Source organism: Stomoxys calcitrans, chromosome 2, assembly GCF_963082655.1.
Source record: "Stomoxys calcitrans chromosome 2, idStoCalc2.1, whole genome shotgun sequence".
In the NCBI taxonomy this organism is placed as follows: domain Eukaryota; kingdom Metazoa; phylum Arthropoda; class Insecta; order Diptera; family Muscidae; genus Stomoxys; species Stomoxys calcitrans.
Window position 1 is genome coordinate 225,220,381 of NC_081553.1, and position 23,726 is coordinate 225,244,106.

The following is a 23,726-nucleotide window of genomic DNA, read 5'->3' on the forward strand; positions in this document are numbered from 1 at the left end:
AGACCACGAGTCTAAAAAGTTATACCAAATGAAAATATTCCATTATTTAAAATGTTATGTTGCAATTGATTTCCCTAACCGCACTTTGCAGACCATAAATATAAATACAGTTTTCAATACAATTGAATAAAATGTTGTGGTTAAATTCAGAGAAAAAAAATCATGGCAATGTTGTGGTAAAATAATTAATCATTAAATAAGTCAATAAAACCATTGTTGCCTTTTTTCATCGCATGCTATATGCATACGTAAAAAAAATAAATAGCATTGTACAAATCCGAGAGTGGATTCTGTAATGGACTGTATATCTTTAAGTGTTTGACTCCCAGAAAAGTATTTCCAAATAGTAGATCCGTATTCAAATAGAAATAGAAACAAAAAATGAAACAAAGGTACAGGTTCAGTTTGATGTGTTTGAACAGTTTTATTAGAGATTACTCCTTACCGCCTCCTGTCAATGATGCTGCACAAGTGAGTTCTATGAGGCTAAGTCAGCATAAAGCTGGGTTCATAATAGTTAATTTCAGCTATTAGGTGAAAGTTGGAGTGAGACAAATAGGCTTATAGTACTAAATGAAAGCTTTTATCTGCGCTGCAGGCTAAAGCAATGAGTTGCCATATTCTAGCATTAATCATACAAATATGTAGGGGAAATTCAATACAGTATAATAATTCATTTGACTTCATTTAAATTCATTTAAGATAATAATGGTGTTGAACTGGTTTCAACATGCCGGCCGCCTTGCATGAATGCAACATTAGTAGCGACAAGCTCCAGAAATTGTCCAGCCGAATATTGTGCTCTGGGCTATAGGCATACTTGAGGAAGTCTGGATCATCCCAGCTCGCAATATTCTTGGTATTTGGTCATTAGCCAGCAAAATTTCGACGTTGCACGGATTGTGGAAGTTCGGATCTGCTAGATCGGTAATGTGGTCGTATATGGCACGCAGCTTTGGTTCGCGGATTGGTTTGGGGAGAGTTGTTCGGAACTTTTTTTTGGACCATACCTATGATCTGGATTTTTGCTAAAGGATCTTGGTATGATTCCAAATTCAATGTGCAGTACTCCTTGTTATCCTTTCTGGTTGTGCGAAGATGCAGTCGCTCGACTAGGGTTTGAAGAATCATTGTTTGAACCTCACCGGAATTCATGAGAATTCTCGTTTTTGCTGGGCCATCGGGTGTTGGGATCCTAGCTAGCAATGTTGGAAGAAAAACGTGCTGTCTTGTCCGATGGCTTAGCCGTTCTCTGAAGTGTAGGTGCGGTTCCTGATCTTGAGCTTTGGATTTTGCACGGTGCTGAGTGCTGTTGGGTTTGCGACTGTTGCACGAACGGCCATTTTTTTCGATCTTGCGTGTAGTGTTTTGGGAGTGTTGATGCATATGTTGAAGAGTGGCTTTAGGAGTTGAGGATTGGTCCACATGTACCATTGTATGGTGGTTGAGTTGACATACCATGCACTTATTTCGTGATGGACACCAATTCCGGGTATGAGCGGTACAGAGGCAATTAAAGCAAAATCCCTTTTCTCTGATTACCTCTCGTCTCCTTACCACAGACATTCCTTGGAAGGCGGGACAATGTTTGAGGAAATGTCGATCCTTGCAAATTCGACATTTGGGTGTGCTAAAGGTTAAGTTAAAAATGTAAGAATTATTGTATGTGTGAACGGAATAGGCTAAGGCTAACGTCTAGGCATTGGGTAGGATACATAGTTTCACCAAAGGACGAATCAATGTTCCGTTTTGTGTGCGGATTTCCGCTACACGTACATTGGAATCTTTACCAGTGAAAACTTTGATGACTCTTCCCAGACACCATTCAGTAGGGGGAAGATTGTCATTTTTTACAATGACGAAATCGTTCTCTTTTAAGTTTACTTGGGCAGACTTCCATTTATATCGTCTCTGCAACTCGCACACATATTCATTCTTCCACCTTTTGGCAAACAGAAGTTGCAAAGTTTTAAGTCTTTGCCAGCGATTTAATAATGATTGGTTGTCTGAATATTCTTCCGGGATAGCCATTAATGCAGCGCCCCGAAGTAAGTGGCCAGGTGTAAGTGGAAGTAGTTCAGACGGATCCTCGCTAATTGGGGACAGCGGTCGGGAGTTGAGTATACTTTCGATTCTCACCAGTAACGTAGAGAACTCCTCGTATGTAAATTTAAGACCGGAAGCAACTTTTCGTAGATGGGACTTCATACTTTTGACAGCTGCCTCCCACAAACCACCCATGTGTGGAGCGTGAGGCGGAATGAAATGCCAAGTGAACCCATGCATTCCATACTTCTCTGCAATGGATTTCTCAGTTGCCTTCAGAAATTCCCTGTATTCCTTCATAAGCGATCTACTCGCTCCAACGAAATTAGTTCCGTTGTCGGAAAAAACTTGATTAGGAAACCCCCTACGGCCAACAAATCGATTAAATGTGGAGAGAAAAGCATCTGTGGATAAGTCCGAACAAGCCTCCAAATGAACGGCACGTGTAGATAAACAAACAAAAATAGCAGCGTAGCCTTTCTGCAACTTGGCGTTTCGGAGTTTAGATGACTTCAAATCGAATGGGCCCGCGAAATCGAGCCCAGTATGAGTAAATGGTAAAGAAAAAGTGCACCGTTCCGCTGGTAGAGCGGCCATTATTTGATTCCGTATTTTATGTTTGTAAATAGTGCATATTTTGCAGCTTCTGACGCACTGACGAATAGCACTTTTAAGCCGAATAATGTAGAACTCCTGCCGTATTGCCCGTAGCATTATCTGGTGCTCAGCATGCAGAAGTATTTTATGGGTAAAGTCGATGAGAAGCTTGCAAAACCTAGAAGTTTCCGGTAGTATTATAGGAAACCTTTCATTGAAACTTAAATCAGAATTAGCCAACCGACCATTGACTCTTAGCAGTTTATGTTCATCTAAATATGGATTTAGAGTTAGAAGTCTACTTTTGGAGCTTATTGGTAGCCCAGACTCCAAAGCTCGATATTCAGAAGTAAAATGGCAAATCTGAGCCAAGTGAATAAGTCTAAATTTTGCAGTCAGTATCTCTTGGGGAGTAATGAAATCGTTTCGTATCTCAGAAGTATTTCTTTTCAGACATTTCGCCACAAATCTCAACATATAGCACACAACACGCAGTGCTCGAGCTAAGGACGAAAATCGGTCCAGTATATCTTCAGCCATAACTTGTACTTGGCATGTGATGATCTTTTTCTCAAGGGTAGGTTCCTTATACGAAGTTTGCTTTGGCCATGACTCAGGTGGTTTTACTAACCATTGTGGCCCGTGCCACCATAGTGAGTTTGCTTCCAGTTCCGAAGCTGTACATCCCCGCGTACCGATATCAGCGGGATTATCGTTCGTTGGAACATGTCTCCAGTTTACGTTGCCAACATTTTCTCGAATCTCAGTAACTTTGTTTGCCACAAACGTTTTCCAGTGAAAAGGAGGCTTTTGTAACCATGCGAGTGTTATTGTTGAATCTGACCACAGGTAAGTATCGGAAACAGTAAAACGTAAGTTTTGGCAGACAGATTTCAGAAGTTTAGATAGTAATGTAGCTCCACATAACTCCAACTTGGGTAAGCTTATAGTTTTCAAAGGAGCTACCTTGCTTTTTGACACTAGCAGATAGGACGAAGCATGATTGTTTGGATATTTTGACAATACGTAGATACATGCGCAGTACGCCTTTTCCGAGGCGTCACAAAACCCATGAATTTGCAGTTTACATTCAGGGGAGAAATTTATCCAACGAGGAACTTTTATGTTTTCAATTAGAGAGAAGTTTGATATAAATGTTTCCCACTTTTCCAAGGAATGTGGTTTGACTTCTTCGTCCCAGTCCGTTCCATCAATCCAGAGCTGTTGCATTAGCATCTTCGCCATAACGATAATCGGAGCCAACCAGCCCGCTGGATCGAAAAGCTTCGCTACAATGGATAATATTTTCCGTTTGGTAATAGGAGTGGAGGGAACAGAGATCGTGGTAACTTTGTAAAAGAATTGATCCGTCATGGCATTCCAACGAATACCTAACATCTTTGTATCGCTAGTTTCTTCAAATTTTAAAAAATCTTCAGTTAGAAGATCCTCCGGGGGCAAGTCTCGGAGAATTGTGGAGTGATTTGCCGTCAATTTCTTTAACGGAAATCCAGCGGATTGTAACAAATCAATAAGTTCCAATATATATGACCGTGCCTCGATTAAAGTATGACCCCCAGAAAGTATGTCATCAACATAGATTTGACTTTGAAGAATTGACGCAGCTGTTGGGTGTGTAGATTTCCCATCGTCACTCAGTTGTAACAGTGTTCGAATCGCTAAGTAAGGTGCACAGTTTACACCAAAGGTCACAGTGTTTAAACAAAAATCCTGAACTCCCTCAGTTTGAGAGTTCCGAAACAGTATTTTTTGAAATGGTCTATCCTCCATATGAACGTGAATTTGGCGATACATCTTTTCAATATCACCATTGAATACATATTTAAAAAATCGCCAGCGAAGGATCACGTTCATCAGGTCATTTTGAAGCGTTGGACCAGTGTGTAAGATATCATTAAGGGAAACTCCGGTAGATGTTTTCTTTGAGGCATTAAAAACCACTCTTACTTTAGTAGATGCACTTTCCGGCCTAACCACCGCATGATGTGGCAAATAAAACGAACAATACTGATTGTTTTTGTAGATTTCAGTTGATGGTGCGGGGTCCATATGGCCTAGTTTTAGGTACTCCTCTAAAACTCTTGTGTATTCCGAAGCTAGTTCAGGAGAACTTTTCAATGTTTTTTCCATTCTGAGATACTGTCCCATAGCAGCACGCCGTGAAGATCCTAGAAACATTTCAGCGTCAAGATTCTGTCGAAAGGGCAACCTGACTACGTACTTCCCATCCGCCAAACGACTTGTGGTCTTTTTGTAATATTCCTCACACCAAGCATCGTCTTCTGACACACTTCTTGCAACAGGAACTTCCTCCAACTCCCAAAACTTTCGAATATCCTCATTAAGTGAGTCATTAGACGTCACCCACGAAGCCAAAGTAGTAACAGTGCGAGTTGTTGGCGGTCCGCTGATTAGCCAGCCGAATTCCGTCTCCTGAGCCAAGAGTCCACCAGAAACGTTTTTTCGGATACCAGATCGAATAATTGAAGGTAATACGTCGCTTCCCAAGAGCATATCTATCTGCCCCGGTTTGGAAAAGTTCGGATCTGCCAATTCAAGGCAATTCAAGCTTGACCAGTCCGAAATTTGAGTGGGAATTCCAGGCATCAATTGATTAAGGCTCGAAACAACTATGGCCGAAGCTTGAAGCCTATAGTCCGACCTACGAGACTTCAAAGTAATGACACAAACTTTGGAGGAGTTTTCGAGAACAGCTCCCCCTAGGCCGGAAATCCTCGTGAAGGATTTCTTCGTTGGTATAGACAGTCTGTTTATTATTCTGTTAGATATAAACGACTCCTGAGATCCCTGATCTATGAAGACCCGAATGGTAAACAATATACCCAAGTGCTCAATGTCAACTAATGCCGTGGGCAAGACAGTTGACTCTCCTGAATCTGAAAAGTATAATTGGACATTGGAAGTTGGACATGTTGTGGAATTTGCGGCAGCAGACGTAGAAGGCTCTTCTTCATAGTCGGCTTCAAGATGATAGGTCTCAGTCTGATAATGAGATTCCCGTTGATTATTCACAGTTCCAGGCTTTGAGGGTCTAAGATTGTCATCATGGTTTCCAGAATTACACGACTCCGGGTGCAGCATTGTGTGATGTTTCTGTTGGCATTTCTGGCATACATGTTCACTTTGACATTTCTGGTCAAAGTGTCCGTAAGAGAGACAATTTCGGCATATCTTATTATCAGTTACGAATTTCAGTTTCTCCTTGAGTGGCCATGATTTAAATTTAGTACATTGTCGCAAAGTGTGATTCAGACGACAGACCTTACAGGGACGGAAGTATGAATCAGATTTAGTATGGAAATTTTGGGCCTTGTTAGACGATGAAGAATCCCTTGAAGGCCTCCTCATGTCTGAAATTGATTCCAGCATACTCAAGCGCTTTGATATGAAATCGTCTAACTGGGACCAACTTGGCATCTGTCTATGATCATGGATCGAGTTTTCCCAAGCTGTAAGGGTTTCCTCCGGCAGTTTGGAAGAGACCCAATAAACCAGGAAAGGATCCCACGTTATTATAGAAATATTGTATGTCCTTAAGACCGCGAGACAGTTATTTACTATGTACAGGAGATTCCTTAATCCTTTCCCCTTTTCCGACGTGACAGGGTCAATCTCAAATATCTTTCTCAGTTGATGGTTTATGAGAATGCGGCGATTCTCATACCTCTGACGCAGAGCCTCCCAGGCTAAATTGAAGTTATCATCAGTGAGAGCGAACTGTTTTACAATCTGGTTCGCTTCACCTCGTGTTTTAGCCCTTAGGTGAAACAGTCTTTGGGCTGGAGATAGCTTAGGATGTTTCGTGTAGATGGCCGTAAACATGTCCCTAAAGCTGGGCCATTTATCATAACCTCCACTGAAAAATTCAGTATCACATGGAGGGACTTTTAAAGCGTAACCACCTTCCTCTGTCACTTTCATGCTGGGCTCATCCTTTGAAGTAGTCTTCTCAAGCTTTTGTCTTTCAATATGCTTAAGATCAAGAATAGATGCTTTACAGTTCTTGTAAGATTTACAAGATTCTGAAAACTTTGCATGGATTGATGAACGTACTGCCTGGGTACAACCCGGGTCTTCGGATGTCATCTCGGTCTCATATATCTGGACCAGTTGGCGCCACCGACGTTCCAAATCATCAAGCTCGACTTGGAGACCTGAGAATGAATGGTCCTCAATTGGCATGTCGGAAAAATTGGCACAAAGGGTGACCACCTGGTCCGAAAAGAATATAAATTTCTGAGAAGCCATTCCGTAGCTTTGCAAGTTCCAACTGATACAAATTGAAAATAATTCAGAGAATTCCCCGAGATGTTCCGTTTCAAACAATCTGCGTACGTACGTTCAAATTCCTAACGAAATAAAAGAGTGGTGAAGGCTGCTTCAATTATGGAGATATAACCCGAATCTTCGGCTCAGTACAAAATGAGAGGCTCAGTCTACTTAGCCCTTGTACTCGCTCCAGCAAACCAGACCCAAGACCAAACAAAATCTTCTGAAGAATATCCCTAAATACAGCGGACAAAGAAAGGCAAAGGATATCGTTATACCACACAGTTTGTTTCAAAGTTTCCTTTCAATACACGGGAATTCACGAATATTAGTAATCCAATTTTGTTCAAATCTGCATATATGTAAATAAGTATGTGTATATATAAGTGATCTTAATCACTTCGCTTTATGTGGTCTATATGGTTTTGTCGTCCTTATGGAACCAAATACAAATTCAAGGTCCTTATCCGATGTCCAAGTTTATCATTAAAAAATACGGCGAAATAAAATGTCCTTCCCTTTTCAATATCTCACAAATTCATTTCAATATCTTAATTCCGGAACGTAAAAATCGAATTTTGAAATATGATAATTTTAAGTTATAAACACAGTAATTATACCTTTTATATGCCTATTGCGGCTAAAAATTCATAATCGTAAATAATCGATAGTGGAGTGATTATATCAAGAAAAAATATCCAATTCAGTTAATATATATTTATTCAGTCAATATATATTTGTATGTATGTATCACAGAATATGTATCAGTAGAAAATGTATTAAAGTAGCGTTCTTCTAGACGTTCAAGCGTGTTTCTACCAGCGCTTTTTATCAGGAATTTCTTACACAAAAGTGTACTGGAATTTGTCTAATCGACAAATTTATTTGAAAACCCAATTTTTTCTTCCAATCATTAATACAGCAATGCAAATCTAGTTAGGTTTGGGCCTATTTCTCGAGATTTATACCAACAATTTTCCTAACTGTTATAAACCTGCATGAGGAAAATATTTAACAGATACAGTTTATTGTCCGAATATTATGGGATCGGCTTCTACATGCAATTTTCCTTATTTAAGCAACTTTTTTGCGCAATTAAAAAAAAAAACGAAAAACAAGTAAGCTCTACTTGCCATGTGTTATCTCTATATTATTACATTCACACTCACCAAGCTCTCTTCATATGCTGCTCACCCCACAGTCAACTTTGTCCACACTTTATGCCAATGCCTTACGCCGTTACGCCAAATTCCAAATCTTCATGCGGTTTTTATCGTTTTCTCGTAATCCAATATTTTTTTTTAACACAATTAATTTCTTGCCTTCTCTGCTCTTTTTAATATTTTTAATCTTTTCCTTATTTTCTTTGCTAATAAGGTATATTTGGGCTAAAATGTAAAAAATAGCTTTTTTCTCACTATTATAACGTTTCGTGTTAATCAATTCATCACCAATTTAATACACCATATTTTGCACATATTTCTATTAAATATCAACAAATTTTCATATTCTATTATCCAATTCTCCTTTCTTTTTTCTTTTTTAGTTTCGGTCACCTTCGATTTTAAATTCTGTACCGTTTGTTATTGTTAGGCTCCTTTACAAATTTATAACTATCCCATCCATCTTCATTTTATCACTTCACAACTAGAATGAAGGGCCGGCAATCACTTGACATTTGTCTAACCAGTTTTTGCTTCTATCGAAATTTGGCGAGTAGGTGATGGAAAGTTCAGGTGGTATTGGTGAGCTTGCGAGAAAATCGAAAAAATTAACAACAATGAAGAGAGTAATCAAATCGATCTCTGAGTTAATGGACAGAGCAGTAAAGAGTTCTTTAATTGCGTAGGTGGACATGCACTGCTGCCGTTGCAGAGCCTAGAGAGCAATGGCGTCGTCGTCGGCGTGATATTGACTTCTCTTCTGATAATTGACTTGGTGTTTCTCTTAGAGCTGACTGGCCGCTGTTGAATCGGTTGGGGTTCAAAGAGGGCGAATGTAAATATTACAGAGCATGATATACGTGAATGTGCATTTATGATAGCTATGCGTCCCTCTTTAAATAGGTAGTGTTGCCTTTGGTATGAAGAGAACGCGGTCTGAATTTTGCAATGAAAAGAGATTGGGAATCTATTTTCATTACCGTTGCTGCTTCTTGCCCAAGCAATGGTGCGCCATGTAAATCAAGAGTTCAATATGAAATTACACCATATAAAGAATTAGAAACCTAAATCGCTCTTAAAGTGGGTATCTAATTTGTGTTCCACAAACAAGAATTGGTGCAATGAACAATAAAGCAAGAGGAAGATATTTCGTACCTTGCCCTTTCCCCTTCTTCACATCAATGTTTGAGGTTATCTTCGTAGTCATACAAACGACAATTTCATGCTCGTGGAGCACTTTATTTCAAGTCGATTTAGGGTAAGAGAAATAAATGCGCTTTCGTGAAAAGCTATTTTTAATACAAATTTGGTAATCTGCGGACTAAATGCGAGCCAGAAGGTGAAAATGCTGGGTAAGTGCGAAATTTCTATTACTTCAGAAATTCAGTTATGGCAAAATTTTCAAAAAAAAGACAATATTTTTTCAGTTTTTCCTTCTTGAAATTTGAAACCTTTGTATAAACACAACCCTATCCGTTCACACATCAATAAACCTTACATACCTTTTATCCATTATATATTGATAGATGTTGCGGGAAAAGTAAAGGTTAAGCGGTGGACGTGATCCAAATATATCTTCTTGCGATTGATTCGTTTACGGTTCGATGGACCATGTACAAATCCGAGAGTGGATTCTGTAATGGACTGTATATCTTTAAGTGTTTGACTCCCAGAAAAGTATTTCCAAATAGTAGATCCGTATTCAAATAGAAATAGAAACAAAAAATGAAACAAAGGTACAGGTTCAGTTTGATGTGTTTGAACAGTTTTATTAGAGATTACTCCTTACCGCCTCCTGTCAATGATGCTGCACAAGTGAGTTCTATGAGGCTAAGTCAGCATAAAGCTGGGTTCATAATAGTTAATTTCAGCTATTAGGTGAAAGTTGGAGTGAGACAAATAGGCTTATAGTACTAAATGAAAGCTTTTATCTGCGCTGCAGGCTAAAGCAATGAGTTGCCATATTCTAGCATTAATCATACAAATATGTAGGGGAAATTCAATACAGTATAATAATTCATTTGACTTCATTTAAATTCATTTAAGATAATAATGGTGTTGAACTGGTTTCAACAAGCATGCTACCATGGCATTAATAATAATTAGAATTAATGTACGGAGTCAACAATTGAGTTGGCACCCCTTTCGAACCATTAGTCTCATTCATTATCACTCGGAACTTGGTCAGGCGGAGAATTAACAACACTCGCCATGAGAATTATAAGCCTTTCTATGATATTCACACTTGCCATAATGATTTTGAACTTTTTACCCATTGAGGGTAGAGTTGGAGGACCAGGCGGGGAATTAACTGTCTGCCGTTGTGATTCAAAAGGAAGTCGTCGTACCAACGCATGTGGTCCCAATCATGCATGCATGTAATGCGGTAATGGGGTTGTGATTTTTTGGAAAAAAATATTTAAACCAATTTTTGGAATACTTTTTTTGATTTTTGGCAGATTAACACAAATTGGGAAGTGGTTCAGAAATAAAGTGGACATTTTTTTCTTTAAAATCGAATTTCAATATTTCAAGTTCCATCAGCATTTTTAATAAATTTCTAATAAAAATTGTTCATACAAATTGTTTTATGAAATTTTATTTGGGATATTTGGTTAGGTTGAAAAGAGTGTGCGGATATTAATGCGCCCCATGCCACTATGGACATACACCCAAGCCAGTTATCATGTTGTGCGCTTTAAATGTTAAAAAGTAACCTCGAAAAAGAAAATTTAAGTCAAAAATTCCGTGCTGCTTACAAAGTCCTTAATTGTTTTCCATAGCACGCCCCTTAGTTGGTTTATGTCTGGAATGGAGTTCCCACCTAAGTGGCGGTGTCTGATAGGCGCGAAATCCGGCAATGACATAGGAAACTCTCCAACGTTTCATCTACACATGCTAGCACTTGCCGTACCGATTTTGCATAAGTGAGCTCGTAGTCCTATGGGGACATATGAATGTCCGTCCGTTTCGCACGTTAAATGTCCACCCATCTTTGACAAATTTTCTATGTATCACAGAACATTAGGAACCCTTCTTCGGTTAGGTTTACATATAAACGACCCTAAGAAATGGTAGATCTAAGATCTGACTGTCGTTTCTACGATTTTGCTCTATTGACTTAAAGCCATCAACCTAACTCGGAATTTCCCACCCTTCACTAGATTGGCTGTTGCACTGTGTAATCTATCAATAAGTAAGAAAACTGCGGTTGTAGCTTTTTTGTTATCACATATTGAGTCATTTTATAATCGAGACCACAAATGAGTTGATATATCTACCTATACTAGCTATTAATCGGTGTACATTGTCTCAACTCGATCAAGCGGAAAATTCATCATGAAACTTTTTTTAAGTTTTGCCTTGCTTGCCATGTTTGCGGTGATTCTCTGGTATCCTTCTCCCATTGAGGCTAGAGTCACTACACAGCATACTCCACTTCCTATCTGTCGTTGTTTACCAAAAGAAATTCGTCGTCCCTGTATTCCCAGTGGAGGTCGACGTCCTAATGGGAGCATTATGTGCACGCATTGAGGTAATATCAAATTTTTTTGTCAATAGTTCAAAAATTTCTTTAATTGACATTAGTTTTGCAGCTCAAAAATCGAAGCATCTGTGGAAACTTGCAATTTCCTTCAAAACTATTTTGTTAGAAAAAAAACGAATAGAAAAATTTTCAAATAAAGATGTGAAGTAATTATTTACATAGTAAGGCACTAGCCCATTCTATATTGCCTTTATCGAACTACATATCTACCAGAATCTTCGGGGTCGGCGGACCTTGAATTGACTTCATAGTACTCCTGAAAACGCTTTATTCGAGCAGGCTATGTGTCATCTTGGAATGTTTCGGGAAGGTGGCCAGACACTGGCAGACACTAAGCCCTAAAGGTAAAGGGTACCAGAACTACCCTTCCCAGGGCCAAGGGTACAAAAACTACATTTACCCAATGAAAAGGGTAGAAAAACTACCCTTTCTCAAGGAAAAGGGTAGAAAAACTACCCTTTCCCAAGGAAAAGGGTAGAAAAACTACCATTTCCCAGGGCAAAGGGTACAAAAACTACATTTACCCAAGGAAAGGGTAGAAAAACTACTCTTTCTCAATAGAAAAGGGTACATTAACTTCCCTTTCCCAGGGCAAAGGGTACAAAAACTACATTTACCCAAGGAAAAGGGTAGGAAAACTACCCTTTCCCAGGGTAAAGGGTACAAAACTACATTTACCCAAGGAAAAGGGTAGAAAAACTACCCTTTCTCAAGGAAAAGGGTTCCAAGATTACCCTTTCCTAAGGGAAAGGGTTCCAAGACTACCCTTTCCTAAGGGAAAGGGTACAAAAACTAGCCTTTCCCAAGAAAAAGGTTACCAATATTACCCTTTTCCAGGGAAAGGGTAAAAAAACTACATTTACCCAGGGAAAAGGGTAGAAAAGCTACCCTTTCTCATGGAAAAGGGTACATTAACTTCCCTTTCCCAAGGCAAAGGGTACAAAAATTACACTTTCCCAAGAAAAAGGGTAGAAAAACTACCCTTTCTCAAGAAAATGGGTACATTAACTATCCTTTCCCAGGGCAAAGGGTACAAAAACTACATTTACCCAAGGAAAAGGGTACATTAACTTCCCTTTCCCAGGGCAAAGGGTACAAAAACTACACTTTTCCAAGAAAAAGGGTACAAAAACTACCCTTTCCTAAGGGAAAGGGTTCCAAGACTACCCTTTCTTAAGGGAAAGGGTACCAGAACTACCCTTTCCCAGGACAAAGGGTACAAAAACTACATTTACCCAAGGAAAAGGGTAGAAATACTACCCTTTCTCAAGGAAAAGGGTAGAAAAACTACATTTACCCAAGGAAAAGGGTAGAAATACTACCCTTTCTCAAGGAAAAGGGTAGAAAAACTACCCTTTCTCAAGGAAAAGGGTAGAAAATCTACCCTTTCTCAAGGAAAAGGGTACATTAAGTACCCTTTCCCAGGGCAAAGGGTACAAAAACTACATTTACCCAAGAAAAAGGGTACAAAAACTACCATTTCCTAAGGGTTCCAAGACTACCATTTCCTAAGGGAAAAACTACCCTACTACTAAGGGAAAAACTACAAAAACTACATTTACCCAAGGCAAAAGGAAAAGAACTACTCTTTCACAAGAAAAATGGTACATTAACTACCCTTTCCTATTGCAAAGGTTACTACATTTTCCCATGGAAAAGGGTGCAAAAACTACACTTTCCCAAGAAAAAGGATACAAAAACTACCCTTTCCCAAGGAAAAGGGTAAAAAAACTGTCCTTTTCCAAGGAAAGGGTACAAAAACTATTCTTTCCCAAGGAAAGGGTACAAAAACTATAATTTCCAAGTAAAAGAGTGCAACTATGCCCTTTCCTAAGAAAAAGGGTACAAAAACTACATTTACCAAAGGAAAGTGTACAAAAAAAAATACCGTTTTCCAAGGAAAAACGTATTAAAACAAGCCTTTCCAAAGAAAAACGGTAAAAAAATACACTTTCCCAAGAAAAAAGATAAAAATATTGCCCTTTCCCGAGGAAAAGGTTGAAAACTACCCTTTCCCAAAAACAGGGTACAAAATTAGGGGTAGTAGGGTACAAACACTACCCTTAATTTTGGATGTCAGTCAGATTCTTACCCTATTTTGTTTGAGCCTCATATAATTATTGACGGGCTACATTGCTATTTGATGTGAATAATTATTGGCGGGTAATACGTCTATTTGATGCGAATTTGTGGTGGGTTGGTGCTCAAAGACTTCACACAATATGAGGTTCTTACTATACTTTAAGAAACGTTTCGTTTGACCCCAAAAGAAATAAGAGCAGACAAATTGGACGTCCATATCAAAATGGGGGGCACAAACGAAAAGTATTCGGGAGTAGATTATGAATGTGGCATACAAAATCAGGCCGAAGTATAGGGGGTCATCCCACCCCCCAAACCCCCACAAATGGGCATATTAGCCGGCCATGGCTCTATGAAACTCGATTTAAAGCAATTGGGGAGTAGATTAGTAAAGAGACATTAAAATTTGTCGTAAGGTATCTAGGTGGCGCTTAACCTCCTTAAATCACCTCAAATGGGTTATTTGACCCATCATGACAATATGGGAGTCAAATGAAAGGTATTTAAGAGTAGAAAAGGACTCCCTAACTGAACTTATTTCCCGAACATAGCAAACGAAGGATTGTTGGGAGTAAAGAGTTGGGCTTAAATGAAAGATATTTGGGAGTAGAGCACGCATTTTAAAAATGCCAAAATTCTGAAGTATCATCTCTACCCCAAAAAGAACCCCCCGCAAATGTACATATAGACCGATCACCTCAATATAGGGCTCAAATGAAACAGCACTTATTTATCGACTTTGGTAATATGGGACTCATATAAAAAGTATTTGTAAGTATAGCGCGAAGCCTTTATTTTCTTTAAGGGCCAAGTGGCTGGGTTGACACCTCACTCCCAAAATACACCCCAAATTGGACATATTTACCCACTACAATACAGGAGTCCAAAGAGGAGGGAGTAGAACAGACCTCTGAGCTTCAATGATACGAATTCAATATCCACATTCGTGGCGAAATGTCCCCCCATCTTAAAGCTCTATCAAGAAATATAAAATATAGGGCTCAAATAAAAGTTATAAGAGCGTTAAAGAGGGCGCTCGTTTTCTATAAAATGAAGGTGACCGGAAAATAAAAAGGTAACTTAGTAAATGCAAAGAAGTATAATTGATAAGAAAGTTGTATTTCATGTGGTGTAAAAGAAGGCGCAGAGGAGTGGGAGCATTAGAGAAGTTTAAGCCGTAGACTAAGACACAAGGGAAAAATTTATTGAAACTTTTTGTGATGGTACAATTTCATGGACATTTTATCTAAAACAATTAATTTATGAAAATTTTCTCTTTAGAGATATCTTCATATAAATTTTGTCTGTAGAGAAAACTAGCTGTAGAGAAAACTCAGCTAGTTTTCTCTAAAGACAAAAGAAAACTAGCTGTAGAGAAAACTCAGCTAGTTTTCTCTAAAGACAAAATTTATATGAAGATATCTATAAAGAGAAAATTTTCATAAATTTTTTTTTAAATAAAATATTCATAAAATTTTATCTTTACAAAAAATTTTCAATAAATTTTTCCTTGTGTCTTAGTCTACGGCTTAAACTTCTGTAATGCTCCATAAATAATTCTAGCTTTAATAACAACGTTTTATTCCTGTTTTCAACATTTATGTAAGATTTCTTAACGTTGAAATACCCACAATTAGTCTTTACAAAAAAAAAATATGTTTTCTGTTTAATTGAAAACTGTTTGCGGTTCATTGACTGAAGTGAATCAAACAATTTTGTGGTCAATTAATAATTAAACAATAAATAAAAACCCACAGCTGTCGATGCTACACATCACTTACAGTAAAATTGCGGTCTATCACCAAGGAAGCAAAGTTTATTTTCTTTTTTCCATATAAATACCAAATGAATGTTTGATTTATAATAATAATCGAGAATAACATTTAAGTCATATTCGCACAATGAAAATTATAAGCATCGCCTTTGTTATAGCCATTATGGTAATCCTTTTGGTATTGCCCATTGAGAGTTGCCGATGTCTGCAAGGATCAAATTTGGGGGGCAAAGCATGTGCCTGTGCTGTAAGTACAACAAAATTTCAAGAAAAAACTTCAAATAGGAGGAGGATCGATTTACTTGGAAGCTATGTTCAAATATGAACCGAAATCCCTAATCTTTCTTTTGTTTACAATAATTAGTTTTCTGATGTTTTTTTTTGATTAAACATTGATTTGAAATATGGAAGATATTTGCAAATTTTTTGCCAAATACCAAAAAATGGGGCTTTCAAAAGCTCCACCAAAAGACAAGCGATTACTTTACACAACAACCATTAGCTCATCAAGGAAAAATGAAAAAAGAAACCACAAACTTTTTGTCGCTCCCTTCTTTTGGCAATTCTTCAAAATCAGCTGTTTTTCTTTACCAAAATCTGCTGATTTCGATCAGCGAACAAACCGATTGAAAAAACGTTAGAGATTTTGGCAGTAAATTGTATTTATTGATGCCATATTAACTAAGCGAAACTCTGTCGTACCCATTGTCGGCCTGTAAGACATTTAATTGCAGCAAATGGAATTATATCAATGGAATTAAAAATTATTAACAAATAAAGATTAACTACTACAGTGAACATAAATTTAGGTTAAACTATGCGTGTTTATACGAACTGCAATTAGAAGAGTAAGGCGGTCATCAGATACTTGGTAATTGCAAATTTTGCCCATAAACATTCCACAAAGTAACAGGGGCAATGATAAGGGACCTCTCTTTAATAGCCGAGTCCGAACGGCGTGCCGCAGTGCGACACCCCTTTGGAGAGAAGTTTTACATGGCATAGTAACTCACAAATGTTGCCAGCATTAGGAGGGGAAAACCACTGCTGAAAATTTTTCTTTTCTGATGGTCTCGCCACAGGATTTGAACCCAGGCGTTCAGCGTCATAGGCGGACATGCTAACCTCTGCGCTGCGGAGGTCATAGGCAGACATGTCATAGGCGGACATGCTAACCTCTCCGCTACGGTGGCCTCCGATGCTTGGAGTCTACTATATATATCAGATTCGAACTCTACTGCCAAATACCTTTCGATTGAATCTCATATTGTTTAGGTCCTTTTGAGGTATATCCTGCTGAGGTCCCTTTTAGTGGCACTTGGATCCGCATTTTATTAACAAATTCATAATCTGCTACTAAATTCCTTTCATTTGAACCCCGAATTGTCTCAATCGGTAAACCTGCCCGTTTGGGTGGGATGCTCCCCCAGGTTAGTTGACCCCATATAAATATCTTAGATTGGTAAATGCCTTAGGGTGCAAAGAAAATAGAACTCATATTCGAGATCAGGCGTTTTTGAAAGTTTTGAGTAAAGGGGAGCGCCCGCCTCTTTTTTTTTATAGGGTAGGTCCAATTGTATATATATCTGCCATTAAATTCCTGGAAAACGTTTTTCTGAACACAAAAACCGCCCTCGACTGTCACAGATCTCTCAACGAGATGGCTGAGCAGTTCAAAATTCACCTGTTCTGGGTGCCGGATCAAGAAGATATCCCAGGGAATTGTAAAGCGGACGAGCTTACCCTACACATTCCAGAGATCCTGGAATCTGTGGGTATGCCTCTAGCGACATATAAGCTAAGTTTTCAGGATAAGGCCCGAAGGGCAACGAATGATAGATGGTCACAAAAAGGGGGCTGTGAGCATTCTAAAACTAGGTTTCCTAATCTAGACTTGAAAAGGTCTACCGCTTTGTTGTCATTGGCTAGAACAGACGTCTCAGTCACAATGACTGACAGGTCACTGTCTAATCGGAAAACATGCTGACAGACTGAAGGCTGCCAGCAACGACTATTGTAGAAGCTGTGAGGTCATCGAAGAAGAAATGACTGTAGAACATCTTCTGTGTGTGTATCTCGTACTGGCAGTCAGAAGCAGTTCCGCTTTAGGTTCTCTTTTCTTTGAGAACCTGCCTGATTTAGCGGATGTGAACATTCGCAAGTTGTTGGGCTTTTTAAAGCGATCTGGATGGTTCAACGGTAGGAAGGCATCTTCCTTCTTCTGTTTCTGTGGTGTCACAATGGACGAAAACGTCTAAGTGAGTTTGAAAGCAGACTGCCACTTAAACCTAACCTAACCTAAAACTATTTTATGGAAAGACCGTCTCGGCTAAAATTAAAAAAAAAAAAACTTTAAAGCCGGAAATCCCCGAGGCCAGAAGAGATATTGTGGACCTAAAGCGGACTTTTTTCGAGGGATTTTTGAGCACCTTCCAACAAAAATTTTAGATATCGGATCACAAATTAAGACTTTGCGGCCCGAAAAAATTTTCCAAAGGCCGAGGTGGCCAATTTTAATGATTTGACGAGAGGCTCCCGTAGGAATCACTATCTTGAAATTTTGTTCATAATCCCGTTAACTCTCTATCCATTCTCAAACGGATTTTTGACCACCTTAACAACAAAAATTTTAGATATCGGACCACCAATTAAGATTTTGCGGTACGAAAAAATATTTTAAATGGCGAGATGACCAATTTTAATGGCATGAGAAGAGTCGCCAGGAGGAATCACTGTCTTGAAATTTTGTTCATAATCCCGTTAACTCTCTACCCGTTCTCAAACGGCTGATTTTTTTTCACTAATTTTTTCGATTCATGCCCACTGTAAAGAATCTCAGGCATCATAACGTTCTGAAAATTACTGGATACAGTAAATTGCGGATGGCGCTTCTGTTTTTAAAATATGTGAGAGTGTTCAAGCTGATATTCCATATTTTTTAGAGTCTTCATCAACTTTGGATATAATATGGCGCTTTTCTTCAATAGATCCTTTACGTTTTGCTTTTTTTTACCCACCACCTTAGAATGGAGGTATACTGTTTGTAACACCTCGAAATATTGACCTGCGACCCCATAAAGTACATATATTCTGAACCGTCTCGACATTCTGAGTCGATCTAGCCATGTCCGTCCGATGAAATCAAGATAGCGGTAAAACGCGTAAAGCTAGCCGCTTGCAATTTTGCACACATACTGACTATTGATGTAGGTCGTTGGGGATTGCAAATGGGCCATATCGGTTCAGATTTAGATATAGCTCCCATATAAACCGACTTCCAACAACTGTGGAAACCGATCTCCCGATTTGACTTGAGACCCTCCCGATTTGACTTCTTGAGCCCTTATAAGCCACAATTTTTGTGCGATTTGGCCGGAGTTGCATGAAGTGTTCTGTTATGACTATCAACAACTGTACTAACTAAAGTTCAAATTGTTCTATATCCTGGTACAGCTCCTATATAAACCGATCTGCTGATTTGACTTCTCAAATCCTTACAAGACGCAATTTTTGTATCGATTTGGCTGGAATTTTGCATGCGGCGTTCTGTATGACTTCCAACAATTGTCCCAAGTGCGGTGTCAATCAGTCTATAACCTGATATAGTTCCCATTTGAACCGGTCTCTCGATTATCCTTGTTCGGTTCCAAGAAGCTTTAATTTTTGCTGGTTTGGCAGATGTTTGGTATGTAAGAGCTGTAGGAAAGTTTTTCAATAAAAATACATGAAATTCAGAAAAATGCATGAAATTGTTATTTGAATCGATCTATATAACTAAAAGCTTAAGGATAATTTCATGCAAATTTTGACCATGACTGCGCTTCAAATGGTCCATCCACTTAGTCCAAGTTTGGCAAACACTTTCCAACATTTCGACCAGTATCTCACGAATAAATGCTTTAATGTTGTCTTCCAATGCATCAATTGAAGCCGGCTTGTCTGTGTAAACATGAGCTTCAACATAGCCCAACAAAAAATAGTCTAAAGGCCAACTGACCGGTCCCGAACGTGAAATAATATGTTCACCGAACTCGCCTCTCAATAAGTCCCTTGCTACGCGTGCTGTGTGGCATGTGGCACCGTCTGGTTCAAACCATATGTCATGCAAGTCAGGCTCATGGAGTTTGGACGAAAAAAAGTTAAATATCATCTCACGGTAGCGTTCACCATTCAAAGTTAAGTTAGAATCATAATTCGCATCATCTTTGAAGAAGTACGGTCCAATGATGCCACCAGCGTATAAACCGCACCAAAAAGTGACTTTTTCTGGATACATTGGTAGCTCCTGGAATGTTTCTGGCTGATCTTCACTCGCAAATCGCCAATTCTGCTTATTTACGTTCCCATTGAGCCGAATGCGAGCTTCGTCACGCCAAAAATGAGCGCGCGTTGATTTTCTTAACAGAGCACGAATTTTGATAACAAGCGTTGTTCGTTTATAAGACAATTCATGGTTAAATTATAGGCCAAACTGAAGATGTTTGACAGTGAAACAAAACACGTGCGTAAGCTGTTTAAACCAGTGTTGCGAAAAAGAATAGCTAAAAAATCACCCTTTAGAATAAAATTATGCCCATCATTACAAATGGGATGAATTGGTTCTGATTTGGATATAGCTCTCATAAAAAATGGTCCTTCGATTTACTTTTTGGGTTCCTAGAAACCGCCAATGTTATCCTGAAAATTTCCATTGACTCTTTTGTTGGATTTCCAACATCCGTGATACGAATCAGATATGGTTTTCTGTTTCCCAAACATCTCATTATGGGAAAAAATTACAAGGAAACTTACCTCTCACAAAATCAATAGAGTGCTGCCCGATTCAAATCTAAGCTCAATTATACGGGGAGCTCTTGTTTTATGCCGAGACCGAATGGCGTGTCACTGAAAAGTGACACCTCTTTGTTGAGAAGTTGTACATGGCTGAAATACTCACTCGGGATAGCTGTAAGCACCACATAGGCTGGAACACTGAGGTCCGATCTGTGTGGTGTTAATTGCTGTCACGAAAATATTAGCTGCAAGCCCGGTAGCTCGTTCACAGGTTGCGGATTGTGGAATGTTCCATACGGAGTAGCTGCAATGGCAGTCGCAGACAATCAGCGGTATCGAGCGGAGAGTCTCAGTGGGAGGCCGGGTGGCATCGGCTCTTGCTTAAATACTGAGTGCCTATGATGCTTGATATGACAAGGCGAGTTAGTGGCGCCTTTAAATAACCAATGGCCAACACAGGAGCTTAGCGAGGATCGCCACCTCCACATGAACATGTGCCAACAATAACAACAACAACTCACAACTGTTGCTAGAATTTGGTGAGGCGATAAAATGTTTTAAGATGACAAGGCGAGTTAGTGGCGCCTTTAAATAACCAAAGACCAACTTGTTCCCGCGGCGATCGGTCCTTTGGACCGGAACAAGCTTACTCACACAGGAGCTTGGCGAGGATCGCCACCCCCACATAAACATGTGGCTACAACAACAACAAGAACCACCGCTGAAACGATAGGTGGGCATGCTAACCTATGCAGATATAGATCCCATATAAACTGATCTTCCGACTTGACATTTTAAACCTCTGGCGGCAGCAATTGTTGTGCCATCTGGCCAACATTTTAAACTTGATATACCTTCCGTATTAGCCGATTCGTCTTTTACGGCTCCTGCAATGCAAATTTGCCACGAACATTCAACTAAGGAGCAACTAGGGGCAAACTTCTTACATATCAAAGACTGCTATCTGATTCAAGTTTAAGCTCAACGATAAGGGATCTCCTTTTTATAGCCGAGTCCTAACGGGGTGCCACAGTGCGACACCTCTTTTGAGTCGCCAGCATTAGGTAGGAAAAACCACTGCTGATTCGGCCTCCAACGGCCCCTAGTAGCTTCAATTTGTGCCTGATTTGGCAAACATTTGGTATATTAAGTCCACACATACTTACTTTACTTTAATTGGCTATGACAGAATATTTGTTCCACTAGCCGAACGTAGAAAAGCGTTCCAAGCGCCTCGATCTTCTGCGCTCATTCTAAAATCTCTGACACCAAGTTTCGAGGTGTCTCCCACAACTTGATCTTTCCATCGGGCTTTTGGTCTTCCCAGTTTGCGTGTACCACCGTGTTTGCCTTCAAAAGACTTCTTTGCTGGAGCTTCTTCGTCGATTCTGACAACATGACCTAGCCAAAGCAGGCGTTGTATTTTGATGCGTGTAACTATGCTATCGTCGTCTTACAGCTCATACAGCTCGTGGTTCATACGTCGCCTATATTCTCCGTTAACGCAAACTGGTCCATATATTTTACGAATAATCTTTCTCTCAAATACTCCAAGTACTGTCTCATCTGCTTTCAAAAGTACCCATGCCTCAGAGCCATATAACAGCACGGGTAGTATCAGTGTCTCGTAAAGTGTAGTCTTCGTCTGTCGAGAGGTGGTCTTGTTTCTAAACTGCTTACTTAGTCCAAAGTATCATCTGTTTGCTAGTATTATTCTTCGCTGTATCTCAAAGCTGGTGTCATTCGTTTCTGTTACGGCCGTGCCGAGGTAGATAAAGTTAATGACTATCTCAAAGGTGTGCTTCCCAACTTTCTCCATTTTCTTTATCTGTTCGGTTGTCCAAGGCTTTTTGGGAGTTGAAACCATCCATTTCGTCTTATCTCCATTTACTGCCAGACCCATTTTCACTGACTCTCTTTCGATTCTTTCAAAGGCTGCAGTTACTACTTCCGATGACCGACCTATGATATCGATATCATCGGCATAGGCGAGTAGCATGTGCTCTCTTGTGATTAATGTGCCATGTCTATTCACTTCTGCATCTCGTATAATCTTCTCCAGCAGGATATAAAAGAGATCACACGATAGGCTGTCTCCTTGTCTGTAACCTCGTTTGGTATTAAATGGTTCGGAGAGATTCTTTCTTATTCTTACTGAGGAACGCGTATCAGCAAGTGTCATCCTGCAGAGTCTTATTAATTTTGCAGGGATACCATACTCAGACATGGCTTGAAATACCTTTGAAAGGAGTATCGAAGGCGGCTTTGTAGTCAACAAAGAGATAGTAGGTGTTGATTTGTCCCTTTCGGTTTGTCTTTTCCAGGATTTGGCGCAGTGTAAATATCTGGTCTAGGGTGGATTTACCAGGTCTAAAGCCGCATTGATAGGGCCCAATTATCTCATTGACTTTAGGTTTTAATCTTTCACACAGTACGCTCAAGAGTATCTTGTATGCCAAGGGGGAGGAGATTTATTCCTCTGTAGTTGGCACATTCCGTCTTGTCTCCTTTCTTGTGTACGGGACATAGCATGCTGAGGTTGCAATCATCGGGTATGCGTTCTTCTAGCCAGATTGCGCAGATAAGCTGATGCATATGCCTTATCTGCGTGTCGCCTCCGGTCTTAAATAGTTCAGCGGGTAACCCGTCGGCTCCTGCTGCCTTGTTTTTCTTTAGTCGGTTTACTGCTACTTGAACTCATTCCGACTAGGAGGCAAACATTCAATACCATCATCATTGATGGGTTCTGCGGTATCCTCTTTGCCACCAACGTCGGACACTAGCAGTTGGGTAAAATGCTCTTTCCATATCTTCAGCATGTTATCTGTGTCAGTTTTCAGATTTCCTTCTTTTTCTCTGCAGGAGGATGTGCCTGCACCAAAGCCATTGGTTTGGTGTTTAATTCTTTGGTAGAATTTCCGGACTTCATTCTGACTCCTGTACATCTCAATTCGCTCGCGCTCACGTCTTTCCATTTCCTTTTTCTTTCTGCGGAATAAACGTTTCTCCTCTCTCTCCTTTTCTCCCGATACCTCTCCTTCATATGGGGCATTGGTACTGATTGTAGGGTTGATTGTAGGGTTGCTCTATATGACGTATTCTTGGCTTCCATAGCATCTCGACACTCTTGGTCGTACCATGGGTTTCTTGGAGGAGGCTTTCGGAACCCGAGTATGGATTTCGCGGCATTTTCCATGGACTGGGCAATAGTTTACCACTGCGCAAACAAGGAGTGCTCTCATCAAGCAGTTGGGTAAGCCGAGTGGAGTATGCCGCGGCTATCTGTTGTGTTTGCAGCTTTTCAATGTCCAGCTTCCGTGCAGTGTCAGATCGTACTTTCCTCGCCATGTTCAAACAGGTGCGAACCTTTGCTGCAACAAGGTAATGATCCGAATCTATATTCGCTCCACGGATTGATCGTACATCTAACAGG

General features: G+C 39.7%; 2 protein-coding genes and 1 long non-coding RNA gene across 20 annotated transcripts in view; 2 read left to right on the plus strand and 1 right to left on the minus strand.

Annotated features, from left to right (window-relative positions):
• Positions 1-23,726, plus strand: part of LOC106083555 (synapse-associated protein of 47 kDa) — a 236,268-nt gene that overhangs the window by 102,478 nt on the left and 110,064 nt on the right. The window lies entirely within an intron of this gene.
• On the minus strand, positions 400-9,704 carry LOC131995300 (uncharacterized). 7 transcript variants are annotated; one of them, XM_059363818.1, is made up of 3 exons: positions 8,532-9,323; positions 8,124-8,342; positions 400-1,630 (listed from the first exon to the last, which is right to left on the minus strand). In XM_059363818.1, the coding sequence occupies exons 2-3, from the start codon at positions 8,135-8,137 to the stop codon at positions 871-873; spliced, it is 774 nt and encodes a 257-aa protein (XP_059219801.1). In that variant the 5' UTR covers positions 8,138-8,342; positions 8,532-9,323; the 3' UTR covers positions 400-870. The 7 variants fall into 7 exon arrangements, with proteins under 7 accessions (XP_059219801.1, XP_059219800.1, XP_059219799.1 ...); XM_059363817.1 differs by having other exon boundaries at positions 8,124-8,360; XM_059363816.1 differs by having other exon boundaries at positions 8,511-9,323.
• Positions 10,253-10,700, plus strand: LOC131995302 (uncharacterized). Its single transcript, XR_009397359.1, has 2 exons — positions 10,253-10,503; positions 10,577-10,700. It is a non-coding gene; the product is annotated as an uncharacterized LOC131995302 (long non-coding RNA).

Bases quoted from the DNA above. Each gene is read 5' to 3' on its own strand.
- LOC131995300 (XM_059363813.1), bottom strand. From the start codon at position 3,183: ATGGCTGAAGATATACTGGACCGATTTTCGTCCTTAGCTCGAGCACTG. The intron at 1,631-1,790 runs GTAAAGATTCCA...CTTAACCTTTAG, and splicing joins AGTCATCAAAGTTTTCACTG to CACACCCAAATGTCGAATTT.